Raw genomic sequence first — 17,706 nt, 5'->3', positions numbered from 1 at the left:
GTAAAAACTGCCGTCACTGGAAAAATCTCACAAGTAGCTACTGTCTTGCCATAGATGTTCAAACAATTCCTGCTCAGTTTATTTATCTTTTTCCCATGAATGCATCATTGCATTGTTCGTGCAATATGCAGTACTTACTTATCCAATGATTAGGAGTCCGTATGGGTTTGCACTACACAGCTAATTAGTAGCATGGGGCTCACTCGCTCCATAACTTTCTGCCATATTTAATTTCCGAGTTTTTTGACTAATCTCTATCGAGCATCATTTTAATCTACTCTCTTTCGGCTGTCATCATTAGCATACTACGCTCTGATACAAGTAGCTCCTGACCATTTCATCTGTTTTGTGATCTGGTTGTTGAAAAGGACTTTACCATGCTTCCTGTCATTCTTGTTGCATGTTTGTTTCACTCCTTTACTTTGTACCTTCACCTGAAACCTGTTGAGAATTCAGATTAATAAGATTGGATGATATCCATCTTCTTGACATCTTGAAACCGTTCTTGCGTCACTCCACATACAGTATAGATTTATTTTTCCATCATGTTGCTACTTGGATTTTAAGTTTTAGAGCTTTGAATGTATTTTTAAAACAAACATTCTTAAATTAGAGATACAATAATGAGAATTATTAATTTTAACCAAATAGTTAATGCTTGGTAGCCTACCCTGGGACTGGAACTGCTTATTAAACATTAGTAGTTAAACAACAGTGATGGCGTGTTTACAAGACACACCGTTGCTATAATATTACGCCGATTTGCTGGCACGGTGTGTCTTGTAAAAACAGCAATAGTCTAGAACTGGAGTATTGAATTCTGGTCCTGGAGGGCCACTATCCAGCACGTTTTAGTGGTTTCTCTGCTCCAACACACATGATTCAGTAGTTGAATCACCTGTGCAGCGGCTCATCAGGCTCTGCAAAAGCCTGTTAATCACCTGTTAATTGGAATCAGGTGTGTTGAAACAGAGTTAAAACTAAAACGTGCTGGATACCAGCCCTCCAGGCCTGGAATTGAATTCCCCTGGTCTAGAAGGGTCATATTTTTTGTTTAACATTGTTTTAAGTGGTTTTAACTAGGTCTCCCACAAACGATTATTTTAACAATCACCAGGTTTTTTGGCAATTAGTCGACTAATTGTGTCATGCATAAGGTATAGCTTATTTCACTAGGATGCAGCTGTTCTAATATACCCTTCATTAGCTCCTAGTTTGAAGTGTGATATGTTATGTGCCATATAAAAATAAAGACAAACGACAGGGGCCTCCTGTCTGTCTTTGATTGCCGAGGCGTGTATTTTGTTGGCTTGGTAACAAAACTCGTTCATTGAAGAGGAGTGCGGTTTATTTTCGCACTGTAACGCAGCAATATACAATAAATCATTAGCATTTGTAACGTTAGAGCAAATATATGACATGTGTGTTAAAGGTAATGAACTACTGTTGCTATAAAGCTATAATACAAGTGACTCCCTGTTGATGATAGCAGCTAATGAGAGGTAATGAGCTTACAGATGCGGCTGCCCCTCTTCATCCTCTGCCACAACGTGCTTCCCTTTGAGGTGTTTGTGCATCACTGTTGTGCTCTCGTGAAAGGAGATCTTTGTGAAATGCTCTCAAACTTTTGAGCTACGTGGCCGGCTCGCCATGATGTTTTGTTTTTCCGGTAACGTGACGGCTCACCCGGATGGCCGCTACAGTGCATATGCTTCAAGCAGAAAGCAGCAGAAGGTGCCAGCAAGATGGTTCTATGTCTTGTGTTGGATTCAGTTTTACGTTTCTGATAAACGTGCATTTTGTAGCTCCCTGTAAACACGCTTCAGCCTCACCTAATACTGAAACTAGTGCTGGATCATTGAAACACACCCACTGATAAGGTGGAAATAATAGAGGCAATGAAAAGAAGACAATGCACAACTCAGAAGCTTTCTGTCTACAGGAATAATTGGTTTTACTTCCATTTTAAGATGTGTCAACTGAAGATAGACAGGCCGACAGTAAAAGCAAGAGAAGTGTTTTGTTTTCATCCTTTGTGTGTCAACCATCCTGCCCTCTCTAGAGACGAGACACGTTTGGACAAGCCATGTGGATCGACAGTATTGTGCCTCGACTGATATTCTGGACTTATATTCACTGAACTCACAGCCTCCGTCTAAAAATAGCTAATTGAATCATGCAGACACCTTAAGCAGCTGCCTGACACGATGTAAAAATCTATTCTCACCGCTCGGATGAATTTCCTGGTGTGACCAACCATTGTGTGGAATAATATTCAACAAAAGAGCAGATGGAGTGAATCTAGTGGTTTGATTTAGGCATTTTTTTTATTTTGTAGTACAAAGCTATTAGATCTCTGCTCTCTGCATTTATATACCCACCCAGTTCAAGAGGGTGTTGATTTATTGCTTAGCAGATGGGAGTTTTAGGTAGTTTTACTTTTGCAACTAAGAGACATGGACATACGAAATGTAATGCCCGTAAAGCTGAACTCTTCAACTTTGCAGATGTTTCTGAGGGAATACAAGAAGCCTAAAATGGGGAGAAACCTATGCTGGGTACAATTTGTTTAAAATTTGCAGGGATGCAAATTTTCCTAATTAGAGAAGCGCCAGAAAGATCATCTGATATTGACGATACTTTGAATTAAAGCTATATTTTGCAACAATTTCATATTTTTAAATCATTTTTTTAGCCAGTATGTGCTAAAATGACCCTTTGCAATGTTAATGAAATGCCACTCAGACCTCCACCGTGTGGCCAGAATACCGCACTTGCAACTTCAGAGTTGCTGGCCACCATCTGTTGGACTTGGAAAAAAACGAGCTGACATACCTGGCACTGCAGTCTGCTTCCAGCACATTTCCTGCATGTTTTAGAACTTGAACACAGCTGATTTTGTTTGATTTAGTGATGGACCGCTCCTGTAGCAGCTAATGAAGGCTGAGGAGACATTTCAGCTGTTAGTTTAAGGTGTTAAAAAGACAAACACACAGCAAGGAAATGAGTTTCAGTTTTGGTCCTAAAAGGACACTGAGGGGTGCTGAAAGTGTGCCTTTAACACCTTTTTTTTAATATGGTAAAATGGTAAATGGCCTGTATTTGATATAGCACCTTCTAGAGTCCTGAAACCCCCCAAGGCGCTTTACAACACAATCAAACTAATTGGCTCAGTTTATCCAGCAAATCCTCCATGCTTCTCGTTCCTCTTCCTCACATATTCAACACTCAGCTGCTACCAAACCTAAATGACTTTGCACAGGGCATCTAAGCTGTGAAAAGGTCGATTTTCCTGTAATAGATAGGCCTATCATGTAATACATGTCACACAATGTCTTTACAAAATGGAAGACGCCTGAGTCACTCTAGACTCGGTGTTAAAGTGCAGGTGGACAGACTTCCAGGTGCTTCAAGAAGAGCTTCAACTTCTCATGTCAGGATGTTTTCTATTAACTTGGAAGAAAAATATAATAAAGGAGGTAAATGTTTAGTTTTTAAAAATTTTAAATAGAAGTTTAATTGTCTAGGAATGTTTTTTTAACTATTTTGCCAAAATCAAGCTGACATGTTAAAAAGAGGTCTGAATGTACCAAAGCATGTGGAGAAAGACAAAAAAAATAAACGTAGAGAAGCTTCAAATTGTGTAGAAAACTATCGGAAATTTTTTTTTTCACGAATAAAGTAAAAATCTTGGGTTAAAAATTGAAATATATTTTTTTAAATAATAGCATAATCTGAATTATTTACCCAATGGATTATGGCTATTTTATCTATTCATTGATTTCTTTTTTAATCCCAAAATACTTTGTAAATTTAAATTTTGTTATTTTGTTTTCTTGTTGTTTTTCAACGTCAGTAGTAGAAAGAAATGCAGCAAGGCAATAATAAATTATATTTTGTTTAATCCGAGTCATCTGAAATAAGTGAGTTTATATATTGTTAAATGACAGAAATTATTTATATCTGAATATTAAAGTTTAGGGTAAAATAAGTCCTGACAGCTTCCGACATTTGTCATTGGTGTAACTACAGCAGCCCACAACAGACGGACCAAACAGGTTACTCTGCACATTTTTCCACAGATGCTGTCGTTTTTCCTACACATGAATGTGAATGAATGTGTGTACAGGTCTAGTGAGTGAATGAACACTTTGACCAACTTCAGTTTTGATGCTCTAGCTCTGACTGTAACAGAAACCTCCTTTTATTTGTTGACCAGTCTGAAACTATAGAACCCTTGGTGGTATGGCCATGAGCTCAGCGTGAGAGGCTTACAGAACTTGATACTCAGTCCTTCTCTTACTAAAATAACGTAGCTTAAAAGGGATAACTGGAGTCCAGGTGAGAAATTTGATGTGATTCAAAGCAAAGAGCTATGAGCAAAGGTTGTGATGCAACAACAAAAACATCCAAGGACGAATCTGCAGCAGCTGAAGGCGATATTATTTTATTGTGTGCAACTAGGTGCATGATTAAAAACCTCAAATAAAAAGAAAACCACTAAAGCAACAGCTGATCTTATTTGACCCATAATGCGACTTTGGGGTATTTATTCATTTGATAGAAGGTATTTCCTTTTCATTTCCAACGTTTAATGTTGTAATTGCAAATGCTAGAAATGAAGTTATTTAGATGCTTCTATGCTACAGTGCATAAAGTCTTAACCCTTAGAATGTATTGTGCTTCCAGTGAAATGTTACAACTGGCCTTCATTTGCAAAAAGCACCAAGGTGGGCGATCGGTGCAATTCTTCACAGAGTAGATGATCATCAATAATTGATCAAATATGTGATTTCTACATGCCTTTGTACTAATACATTTAAGCGAAAACAGGAAGTTGCGAAAGATTTGGCTGGATTTTAAGAGCACTGCAAGCGTGTGCTTTTACTCTTTCGATGTATATTTTTTTCTGATCATGTCCTGAGTTGCTTGAATTGAGCTTTGAGTTGATGTGCATACCCCTTCACCTCTGTATGAACAGAGAGGGAGTTGGTGTAATAGAATTTCCCTCACAGGCCAAACAAGCATAGCTGCACAGTGCAAGCATGCAGACATTTATTATTGAGCAGCAGGCTTTCATTATTCATACTGGTGGGTTTCTCTGCACTCCACAGATAAACTTTTGTGAGGCTGTTTGCGATACACTTTACTCCGTGATGGTGCCACACAGATGCCCATGAATATTTGGTTGTGCTGTGGGAGAAAGTGTGATGGCTAAATGAATGTCTAAAGTGATCTATGTTAGGACATACAGTGTGGTCCGTATCCAGCCACAAAGAGGATGTAAGGTTCATTATTCCCTTTTGTTTTGATTGTTGTACCATGAGCCTCTCAACCCTGTTAGCTTAGCGTTCTCAGACCAGCCTGAAAGCTTCGCCGTTGCAGGTGTAGTTCTGCGTTTGTGTTTTAATGTCACAACACGGGTAAGAGGTGCCATCCGACCCTTCTAAGTGGTGTTCGCTGGTACACAACTATAATTGGCAGGGTTGGGGAGGTATGGGGGGGTCACGCTAAGACTGCCAGCATTCTCTGTTGTGACTGGTGGTTTGGGAGGTGGTGTGGGTGAGCAAGAGTGTGTGTGTTTCTGGTTGGTAAGAGTTTATTGTAGCATTAGCTGCAGATTTGATAAGGAGTCCTGTCAGTCTTAAATTTGCACCAGGATCCTCTATCTGTGCAAGACTGAATCCCTTTTCTCAGGATAAGTCTACTTGGTGAACGCCTGCACCTTCTCCACTAAGAGGTTACACCACTGTGACAATGAGATACCCTTCAGGAAGTCAATACACTATCAGTTGTTGCCAGTTAATTTAATGTAAACAAACACAACATCGATTTGCCCGTACTTTCACGACGGTGTGAAACTAGTATTCTACCCTGCAACGGAATTCAGATTTAACACTTTTTAAATGAAGGGATGCATAATATATTTTAATTCTTATCATCGCAGTGTAAATGTAGCAAAGAACTGCTTGGATTGCATTAAGTCGTACTGTTTATTTTCAAGTTGCGTGCATTTGTGTGTTGATCTGACGGAATCACACCAGGTCTGATGCCCACACCTGGTTTAAATGATAGTGGCCAAAATGCTAAAACACTTGGGATTTGTTGTGAATGTTGCGATGTTGTGATTACAACATTGATTGTGAGCACAAGGAGAGGCGTGAGGAAATGGTGCAATATCAGGAGTGATATCGAAGTCAGGGGTGCGATACGACCCAAATTGCATATCCTGATAACGATGTATAACAACATTTTCTATTTCCTGTAAAATTTAGGTGCGTTTTTTTATATGGAAACATCCAATTCCTGTCTGTATTTGGTTGACACCGTTTTTACTGTGGTTTTGGTCAACTTTGTACCTAAAAAAAACATTATTTTCCCCCACATCATAGAAATTCTCTGGACATATTAGCTGTGCTTTTACATTGAGTTTAATGATATGTTGATGCAGCAGACCTCTTTATCTCAGCTCACATTTAAATGTCCCCCCCCACACACACACACACACACACACAGGCTCTAGTAGTTGAAACACCATCTCATTCATCATAAATGGCATTGTTTTCAGAAACACAAGTATTGTGAAGAAAAACTTGCCAGATTACATTCCTGTAGCAAGTATTTATAGCCAAGATATGAGTCTATGAAATGAAATGTCATTTTAATTAGCATGTTTTTCCTAATGTTTAGCCACCCTAAACAATAATACCAGCCATAACCTATTGTCTGATGAACAAATTTCAGTGGTTGGTGTGACTAAAAAGTATTTTAAATAGAGAATGTGAGGCTGTTTTGGGCTTGTTGCTCACAAGGGGAAAACTAGCCCTTTTTGTTGAATTTGAAATAGGACCTTATTTTACTAAGTGAACTAAAAGGCATCCTGAATAAGGCCTAGTCCACACGTAGCCGGGTTTTTTTAAAAACGAATATCCGCCCCTCCAAAAGCTTGCATCCACACCACCTCGTTAAAAAAAACAAACTCTGTCCACACGTACCCGGATAAATACGTTGTTAAGGACATGCCAGACCTGTAGGCGGCATACTTCCCCCGTTCTTAACCTCGTCCTTCGTCTGTGGTCTTCCGCAAGGAGCAGTAATTCCACTTGCAAAAACAAACAAGAAGAAAGCGCTTGGACAATTAATAAAGCGAGCGCAGCTCTGAGGGCATCCATGCTGTCGGCTAGTGTAAACACAGGTCGCACATGTGATGTCAGCATTTATTTGTCGCGGAAAGTGACGTTGCGGACCTTCAAACTCCGGTTTTGTCCGTCCACACGCAGACACCCAAAACGGAGAAAACGCAGATCTTCACTTTGGCCGGAGTTTTTAAAAAGATCCGTTTTCGTGTGAAAAAAATCCGTTTTCGTGTGGATGACAGGCCAAAACACAGAAAAATATATGTTTTTGCAGATCCCCGGCTACGTGTGGACAGGGCCTTAGACTTAATAACATCAGCACAGAGAACTACAAAGGGAAGTGTTTAGTTGTTGAGTTAATAAAGTGAGAAGCAGGGTCCTTTCCTGTTAAACTTCTGTACGATCCGACTCCTTTTTGCACACCGCAGGAGCCCCCTTCTGTTGTTCATCAGCAACAAATCGTGTTCAATGTTCTTTTCTTTTTTTTTGCTTCACCTTTTTACACTCACGCTACATTAATCTTTTATATGTGCAGTTTTTGGTTTGATCAACTTCTCCTTGTCAAGAGTTGTAAATTAATTAGAGCCCTGGGGGAGAAGCTTTTGCTTCCTTACATTATTTTTTGCACAACGTGAGCGTGCTGGTGGCTTGTCACATTCAGAGGTGCTGAATCGACAGTTAATCCTCTTAATTCCTCCAGGAACATTAGTCACTGTACGTTCTGTGTAAATTCAGTCACTTCTGTCTGGATCTGCAGGTCTACATCGCTGATTTAAGCCACCTGCCTGTAAGCTTTGCCAGCTCGATCTTTTCTCCCGTTGACCGCTGCACTTTTACCAGCTCCCCTGATTAGATGTCTGCATTTTTTTATGCTTGCAGCTGTTCATAGCTCAGCGAGGAGCTTAAGTTCATAGTTATGGTTCCCAGATTCACCGAACAAAAAGATCTGCATGGAAATCATTTCAAAGCTGAGGGATAACCACAGCGTTTAGGTGAAGAAAGAAAGAAAGGGCTTCTTTTTCTCTTTTGCTGTCTGACTTTATTTTCAGTCTTTATTTGTGTCTGGGGGGCTAAATAACTAACTGCTCCTGATGCTGAAATTTTTAACCTTTATAAGTAATCAGATGGATGTCAGAGTAAATATAGGTCTCTGTTTAGAAAGAGACTTGTTCTATGTAGTTTTTGCAGCACTTTTGAAGATCTCAAAGTGGTCTGAGTCACTCGTGTTGAGTGTGATTTACTGTTACTTAATATTTGTTATTTCAGGCTGTCAGGAGAAATATGGAGGTCGTTTTGACAGATGAAGATGCACACAGACCTACAGTATACTCACTTGTTAATGCAAGCAGGGACATGGATGCTTACATAGAACAGGATTGATGTAGGGAAACGTTATTTAAAAATGTTGACCATTTTTAACTTGTTTCTGTATAAAATATATTTGATTTTTGATTATACAATATATATATTTATTATAATCTGTCACTCTTGAGTTTTTCATGCAGGCTGAGCATGAAAATAGTCTCCCACCTATCTCCTGCTTTAGCTTCTGATGGAAAATAAACATTGAAACTCTTGGATTTGAAAGCCTGGCGCATAAAGCGCTCGCTTGGAGTCAACCATATAGTCTCACGACAGGGAATGCTTGTTGATGTTTTGGTGTCCAGAAACAGCAGATAACGTCTCGGCTCGCGGAAGCTAACCGTTAGCGTTAGCAATTCAACCACACAGCAGAAACACCTCTAGGCTTGTGTTATTTGTGGAGATGAATCATCCATGTTGCAGAGCAAATAGAGTCAGAGTTGCTTGCTGTTATCCATTCCGAGGCAAGATGTCCAAATATCAGGAAATAAGACTCCAGATCCTGCCGTGTCAAGATCCTCTCTGATGTGGCAGATTTATCCATGCAGAAACGGGCACTTCTGTGCATTATTTGCCCTGAGTGTGACTTGCAAGGCATTCAATCCTATCAGAGACCACTGCAAGTGTATTGATTAAATGAGTTTCCCCGCACCTTTAAATGCTATTTCTCTAAACAGAGGCCATTCAGGGTCTTCAGTGGGAAAACTAACATTCACTCATAAATATTCCTTAAAACTAGTTGTTTTTCATCTGTACTCACCATAGCTTTAACAATGTCATTCCTGGCCTAAAGCAGCTACCAAACTTAGGTTCAAGCAACTTGTTTAGGCCGTTTTTATAATTTTCTGAGGAGTAAAAAGTTGGTTTTATGTGAGGACTTTGGTGTGCTTCACAAGCTATTTGAAAGGCCCTTGACCTCCTGCATGTTAAGGGCTCCTCAGTTACATTGTGGGCAAATAAAAACTTTATCAAAGCCTCTAGTTGGACACATTGTCCTGAGTGCATTGAGCCGGACCGCTGGAGACCTATTGCTGTCCTCTGGCACGTGCCGTCCATCTCCCTGCTTTGTGCAGCATGCAGTTGATGAGTGATCCTGGTCCAGTTTTTATTTGGTTCTCATATTACCTTCATTCATCAACTGAATGTAGCCTTTTCCTTCTTCACCTGTCCCTCTCTTAGTTATATTCTCACACACACACACACACACACACACACACTTATTTATTCTCTGTGTCTTTTGGGATGTTATAAAATGACCAATGACATCCCCCTGCAGCCGTTGCCATGGTGATGGGTGACAGTGGGAAGCACTACCCAAGATGAATGGGCCATAAAAGCCTTAGCGGAATGGCAAGGGGTTGTGCAAATAGAAAGGGGCTCGGTTGGCTCAGATGGGGGAAAATAAGGACGAGAGAAGATGGAAAACACCTTCTTGGGCAGGAACCATCTTGGATGCATTTGAAATGGAATTAAACACGGGTGAAAGGTGACTTTTCTTTTATTAATACAATTATTATCTTAAATTTTTAGCTGTTTATAGAGGAAAGTGAAAGGAAATGAACAAAATTCTCAGTTTCATCAAATCAGTTACAATGGAAGTTTGTTTATTTACCTGTTACTCCTCACATCCATGATTTTGTTTGCAGACTTAAATTTAATTAATTCACCATTTTTGACAACTTGAGTTCAAATTCTTGCTGCCAACGTGCCTTTGAGCAAACCTGAAGGTGAAATTGTATTTAGGATAAAACTGCACGTAAAACTTAAACACATCTTTCTGTGAGACCATAAGAAAATTCTCCTGAAGCATCAGCAGCATTATGATCTTACTGTTCAGTTATTTCCCTACACCTCCACGCTGTTGGTATGAGCTTAGATAGTAAAAAAAATTAATTTAAATGGTTTAGAGCTTGGTGTCCTTCTTTTGATGTTTTTCTCTCTGTCAGACTCATGATGGCATGTCAGTGATTTCTCGGGGGAAGCCCTAAGAAACGACATAACTTTTCCTGTGAGAGCCGCTGTCATGTCCCATCATGCCAGATGAGTGGGCAGAACTGCGCTTGTGTGCACATGTGCTTGTGTTTATGTGGCAGTAAATGCATGCTGCGTCTGCTCATCACACAGCAAACGTGAAAAGGGATTCAAATTGTACATATCCCAGTATGTGCACAGTTATGAAGGTGAGTACGTAACGCGGCTGTGCTAACTAGTGCAAACTTGACTTAAAGAGACATGACAAACACGTTGGAGTTTTATTGAAAGCTAACTACAGTTTTCGTTTTTGCTACCTGGACCTTATTTATACTATGGAACATGTTCATTTACTAACCCAGAGAACGTTGGTGCTATCCACAATCTGCAATCCGCAACCTCTAAATAGGGCATTATCTGCCACAATAGTCCTTCATTTCACCATTGATGTGGTATGGATCACTACCACTATTCCCCTGTTAGTTCGGAGTGTCACGCACGTGCTTTTTTGCTATTATCCAGGGTCCTTCACAGACGTTTAGGGAAACTAGTTGGCGGCAATTTCTAGAGGTGTGAAACTTCACTTGTCTCTCGATTCAGTTCGATTCGATATCCCGATGCGTCACGATTATTTCATATTGATTTGTTTTCATCGATGAATAGAAGATGTCAGAGAATTGCTTTTCATTATTTTTTTTATCAAAAGCGTAATTGACACAACCTGCCATCCCTCAAAAGCTCTCCATTCACAACAGTTAAGGACGAAACATTTTAAACATTTAAGAAGATTTAACAAAGTAAAACAATCTGTTTCCTGGTTCAACACCACGCCTCAGGCTGAGAAAAACACGCTTTGCAAAAACTCACAAAATCTAAAAAAGTACTGAAAACCTACAGGACACATAATGTAATAATAAAATCCATAATGGGTTCATAAATGAGTGTTTAATGTCTCTGAGCAGCTCTAGAGTCAAATATTTATGCTGCAGTTCAAGTCTGTCAGAAATAACACCAAATGAAATGTTTGACTTAGTTTATTTTATTTGAACCCAGTGGTTCATTTCTGAAATGTTGGAGCAGGAATCAAGTTCTGTTTGATGCAGAAAATAATAAAACATCAAACAAATTCTACACTTCCAATAATATTTAAGATGTGTGTTTTATTCTTTCTGATAATAACACCAGCAGAAGGCTGTGGGCTGGATTAGGATTAAATTACCCAGCTGATGGATCTCCTTCACTAACCTGCTAACTACAAACCTTTCCACTAAGCTGTCCTGTGGGACCCTCACCATGTGACCCTCCATGCTGTCTCTGGAGGAGCAGGTAGGAAACAAGATCTCCTGTAACTTAAAATGAACCAAAGCTTCCTCCCAGTTTCTCTTTAAGATGAATTTAACATCAGTTTATCATCATGAAACAAAATAATTAAGTGGAACAAGAACTTCTATCTTCTATTTCTCTCTCCTTTTAACTTCTCCGGCCCCCTCCCCAAGACCGGATCTCCCAGCACCACAACATTCGGTCTGACTGAGCGCTTCGAGTTGAAATGATAATTAAATTATGAAAATAATAATGCGTTTTGAGTAGCGTCCTCCAATCCTCTCTCTCGTGTGAGCAGACAGTGTCTCTCTCTCTTTCTCTCTCTCTCTCTCTCTCTCTCTCAGTTGCTGTGAGAGCGAGCGGAGCGCGCCACGCGATAACCTGCTAAATTAACATAATTCACGGCCCAAATCCAACAGAACCACTCGGGCTGATTTGGGTCTGGTTCGGTCTCAGGTTGCAACTCCAGGGCTCAGCCCTGCAGTACCACATTAAGGCAGAACCACTTGGTAAATGTGGAGGGCACTCACTTTGACAGATTTGGATGCTGCGGGGGTGCCGCTGTCGGTGCAGGATCTGCTCGAGGTCCTTCGACTGCCGATGATGTCACTTGACTGCAAATCTACTCGGCTTTCACACATACGTTTTGGAAAGACATCAGCAGTTTTGTTAATAAATTCTTGTTTGTTAACGCCTAAATGTTTTCTTTATAATTGTAATTTGTTAATAAAACACCATATTATCTTTGTTTTGTAAAGAATGTGAAACTGCATAAAACCAACATCGGACTGACAAAAAACAGAACAGTTCTTATATGTGAAGCCATGTCTGTTTGTATTAATGTGGAGTTTGTCTGTATATTTCCTTAGTTGTTATCTAAATACATTCTTTGACTCTAAATATTGCTTGGAGTCTTTCAATAACGTTCTTATATTTTATTTTGCCCCATTTCATCAACATCAAGAGCTTTTGGGGGTCACCGTTTATAATTTGCTCATATTTTACATTTCCTTTAGAAATTCAAACATATTTTCTCCAAAATGTGTTGATTTTTGGACTACAGGACTACAACCGCTAAGACTACGACCGCAAATTTGTTCTGACCAATCAGAATCATAACGTGATAACGTCATTTCCGTAAGCTTCATGTTCAGCTAATCAACTACTTTGACGTCTTCGGCAGTCGAAGGTTCCCGAGCCGATCCTGTACCGACACCACCATTAAAAAAGCTAAACTACATTCCACCATAATCGATTATGGCGTACTCCTCTACAGTGCAGAATCGTTTATGTCCGCATCCCGATGCATCGATTATTTGATTATTTTCCTCAGCTCTAGCAATTTCAGTGATGTCACAGTTGTTCACCATCTTCACTGCTATTCCCCTGTTTTCTAGCAGCTTTACGTTCATCCATTTTGATCAAGGGGGTGGGGAGTAGGTCGACACACACACACACACACACACACACACACACACACACACACACACACACACACACACACACACACACATACAGACATGCCAATCAAAGCAAAATTTTACAACAAAATATCTTCATTTATCCTCTCATTTACCACGTATTTTCATTAGCATAATACTAGCTGGAAATAACTAACCTAAACTTCCAGTCGGAACCTGGAAATATGCATATTTTCGTGCACAGGGTCGATTCGAATACAAATTCCTTATAGTGTTATTTTTATTCTGGGATTAAAACTAACTCAGAGAGGTGCATCATGCCGGCCTCACTTGAGATGACTCATCTCAGCAGAGTCTCTTATCTCAGAGCTGGGCAGGTTCCTAGAATAGCCTTTCTTGCTTTACAATTCTATGGATACGGTCAATAATCATGTTTATCTCGCTGTGACAGACACACATCTAGAAACACAGCAGAACATTAAAGGCAACACACATCAATTAAAGTTTAATCATTGCTCTGATGCGGTCTTATTGCTGTCAAGGCCAAAATGTCAGTCTGTCACAGCACCTGATATCCACATCATTTCACTTGCCTCCTCCAATTAAACACAAGCTCACAGCAGAGAGATGATAGTGAAATGTTGAGAGTGTGATTAACTGCTGTTGTTTCAAAGCAAGTCACGTTGGTAGATGGTGTTCCGCCTCTTCTGCTGATCAAAGCTCTGGTTTCTCACCCTTTCCACAGACTTCTCACTTGTTCTGTTTTAAGCCCATTGAATCCTATTTTTGTTGTTTTGTCTCTACAGTGAGTGATAAAATTATCACCAGAGTTGGCTTGTTGTAGTTCTAATGGTTGGTTGTCCTCATTGTGGTGAAATCACTTTTTGACTGGGTGGGACATTCGAGCTGCACTTATTTTTAACATATCTTTCATTTCCATGATTTGAACTGTAAAGCTTTCTCTGTTTGTAACACCAGAATTGTAACGTTAGGTGTTAAAGACAGATGAACAACTTTTGCCATAGAATTTAGTATGCATTAGCCTCAGGAGGGAACACTATCACAATGATGATTGTTAAAAAAAGATTTCAGCACTGTCAAAAGGCATTAGCATGGGAAAGAGTGAGCTCGTGGCTCTCCATAATTATGGTTTAAGGACATAACAACTTGTACTCAACATTAACAATTAACAGAAAAAAAAGGTTAAATTATAATCCAGTCATTTAAAACACGACATTCACGGTGACTGGAGAAGGTTTTCACAGTATTGTACATTTCAGAGGTGATCACAGTTATTCCTTTTATTGACAACACATTTCAGTTTCAGTATGTGAAGAGAAAAATACTCTAGAGAAACATCTACCCCACCTTTAAATGTTTGGAGCACTGAAAAACCATTTAAAAATCTTATTTCTCATTATAATCGATCACTCAGAGTTTTTAATGCAGGGTGAACATGAAAATAGTCTCCTACACCTTTCTCCTATATTAGCTTCTGATAGATTTGAAAATCCTGGCATATTTACATCACACTGACACTTAAAATTCATGGACTCACCCCATCTCGACGGGGAAGGATATTGTTGGTTTAGCGTCCGGGAAACAGCAGAGAACGCCTCGGTTAGCAGAAGCTAACTGTTAGCATTAGAAACTTCACCACACGGCAAAACTCCTCCAGGCTTGTGTTATTTGTGAAGATTAAACATCAACGTTGCAAGCCAGTGGTAGAGTTGTGTTGTTAGATGTCCAAATATCAAGAAGAAATACTTCAAAACCTGCCGCCTGAAGCTCACCTGTGATGTGGCTCACTTCTAGTTCCTGGGATTGGTGCACCGGTGTATTTATTCCCTCCTGAGACTTCCAAGGCATTCATTCCTACTAGAAACCACTGCAAATGCATTGATTACAAGAGTGTTTCACACCTTTAATAAACAGAATATGCCAATAGGTAGATTTTTCTTACTGGTTATGAGTTTTGGGTAAAAGTATCAGCAGCGTTTGCTAACCCAAGTATACATTTTCTGGAGATAATCTGATTGTGTGACTCAAGTGTCACCTGTTATCCTCTGCCTCTGTTCCTGTTTCCTTATGTTGTTGCAAAGGAGGAGAAATGATTCTAACAACTCCTGTCATGCAAGGGATTAGGGTGGCTAAGGGACCTTACAGAGACCTCTGATGAGTTAAATCCATTTATAGATATGGTGAAAAAGGACACAACAGAGAAAAATTGGTGAAACCACAAAGACACTGCATTGTTTTCTTCTTCTTGGATGATAATTGTGGTGTGGTGTCTTACGTTTCTGCAGTGTAGTCAGCATTTGAGGACTAATGAAATTCTTCTTCCTATTCTCTCCCTTTGCTGTCTCCCTCCTCTAGGTAGCCTTGCCACAGCTAAAGGATGCCGCTGGTGAAGAGCACCATCGAGCCCAGGCACCTGTGCCATACGGTTCTTCCAAGGAACATCAAGAATGAGCTGGAATGTGTGACAAACATCTCCTTGGCCAACGTCATCCGTCAGCTCAGCAGCCTCAGTCAGTGACACAAGAATATGTACAAACACACACACACTTTTTTTCTGACTTTAACAGACGTATGCTCATTTAAAACACCAACAGCTGATATATCAAAAACTCTTGACCACAACTAACTATTAAATACATTGCAATTCAGTTTGAGTCTGCCATCATGCAAAAATGTTATTAATTACGTTAATTATAAGTGCACTACCTCTTTATTGTAATGTAGTTCATAATATTTGAGCTTCTACTTTCACATCAGTGTGATAAAATATCAAATCCCTGTTTGTTTACAGTAAAATGTCTTGGTTTCACAGTTCAGGACCATGGACAGCACACACAAGAGAGACGGTTTCAGGACATTGTGTTAAAAATAAGAAAACAACAACATGAACTGACCTAACAGCCAGTATAAAATGATCACAGTGAATGGATTTTGACAGAAATCCCAGCCAATTTATAGAAGCTGGAAATAAAAACTAATTCAGATGCACATTGTGATATAACCAAACCTGTCTGCATTACACAATTCATCTTCAGCAAAACATTAAAGCAGTCAGTCTGCAACCCTCCAGAGACTTCCAGTCCATGCTGACAAGTTGTTTCTCCGCCTCTTAATAAAAGAGCAGCATATCTTTAAAACTGAAAGGACTGAGACAGAAAAGGAGCAACAGTTTGCCACGTTTGACAAAGATTTGACTTTTGAAGCTAAAAGGACCCACAGTAAGTTCTGTAGACTGTCAGAATCCCCTGAGTCACTTGACATGAAGCACAATTGGCAGCTACATTAAAGTAAAAATTCTTGTATTAATGAGAAATGACTCTTTGAACAGCTGAGTAAATTGTAGATATCTGCTTAGACCGCTAGCTTTTTGCTTACGTGCTAATCAATAGCTCAGATCGTTCAGACAAACGTCTTTCCTTCAACAGAACTGATTTGAAAGCTTCCTAAGCATGAATTAAGTTATTACATATTGTGTGCTTGCAGGTAAATATGCAGAGGACCTTTTTGGAGAGCTGTTCAATGAGGCCCATTCCTTCTCTTTCCGGGTCAACTCTCTGCAGGAGCGAGTGGACCGCCTCTCGGTCAGCGTCACTCAACTGGACCCCAAAGAGGAAGAATGTGAGTATTATAGACAAGGTAACACCCAATGCACTGAGCCAGTATGTGCTCAAATGACCTTTTACTGCAGGGCTATTCAATTCCGGGCCTCGAGGGCCGGTATCCAGCACGTTTTTAGTGGTTTCTCTGGTCCAACACACTTGATTCTGTGGTTGAATCACCTGTGCAGCAGCTCATCAGGCTCTGAAAAGCCTGTTAATCACCTGCTAGTTGATTTCAGGTGTGTTGAAGCAGGGTTAAAACCAAAGTGTGCTCGTGGGCCGGAACTGAATAGCCCTGATTTACAGGGTTAATATAATGTCACTCAAACCCCCACCACACACTAGGGCCAGAATATCGCACTTGCAACTTCAAAGTTGCCAGTCTGGTCCCTGTTGGACTTAGCTGCGTGGCAGTCTGCTTCTAGCACGTTTCTTGCATGTTGTAGATCATGAACACAGCTGATTTGTTTGATTTAGTGATGAACCACTCCTGTAGAAACTAATGAAGGTTGAGAAGACATTTCAGCTATTAGATTAAGGTGTTATAAAGACAAATGCACAGTGATGAAACAAGTTTCAAGCAGGAAGTGACTCTATTGTTTATATGTGATCAGAGGTGTGAGGCGACGGTGGCACAGGAGTTAAGTGCTCGTCTAGCAATCGGAAGGTCGCAGGTTCGAGACCCGCTCAGTCTGTCGCTGTCGTTGTGTCCTTGGGCAAGACACTTAACCCACGTTGCCTGCTGGTGGTGGTCGGAGGGACCGGTGGCGCCAGTGCTCGGCAGCCTCGCCTCCGTAAGTGTGCCCCAGGGCAGCTGTGGTTACATTGTAGCTCATCCCCACCAGTGTGTGAATGTGTGTATGACTGATTGTG

At 40.2% G+C, this 17,706-nt stretch overlaps 1 protein-coding gene across 5 annotated transcripts in view; it reads left to right on the top strand.

Moving 5' to 3' along the window:
• The window catches only part of wasf1 (WASP family member 1), a 74,414-nt gene that overhangs the window by 16,293 nt on the left and 40,415 nt on the right, over window positions 1-17,706 (top strand). For 4 of the 5 annotated variants that reach the window (XM_070543329.1, XM_015947360.3, XM_015947362.3 and 1 more), the window contains exons 2-3: window positions 15,590-15,744; window positions 16,718-16,852. In XM_070543329.1, coding sequence (XP_070399430.1) covers window positions 15,612-15,744; window positions 16,718-16,852 — 268 coding nt within the window. In that variant the 5' untranslated portion in view covers window positions 15,590-15,611. Of the gene's footprint in view, window positions 1-9,848; window positions 9,985-15,589; window positions 15,745-16,717; window positions 16,853-17,706 lie in introns of those variants that run through there. The other variant, XM_054747968.2, reaches the window with a different exon arrangement.

Source organism: Nothobranchius furzeri, chromosome 2, assembly GCF_043380555.1.
Source record: "Nothobranchius furzeri strain GRZ-AD chromosome 2, NfurGRZ-RIMD1, whole genome shotgun sequence".
Taxonomy (NCBI): domain Eukaryota; kingdom Metazoa; phylum Chordata; class Actinopteri; order Cyprinodontiformes; family Nothobranchiidae; genus Nothobranchius; species Nothobranchius furzeri.
Note: the sequence above shows the minus strand (reverse complement) of the source record. Positions and strands in the feature narration are given on the sequence as shown.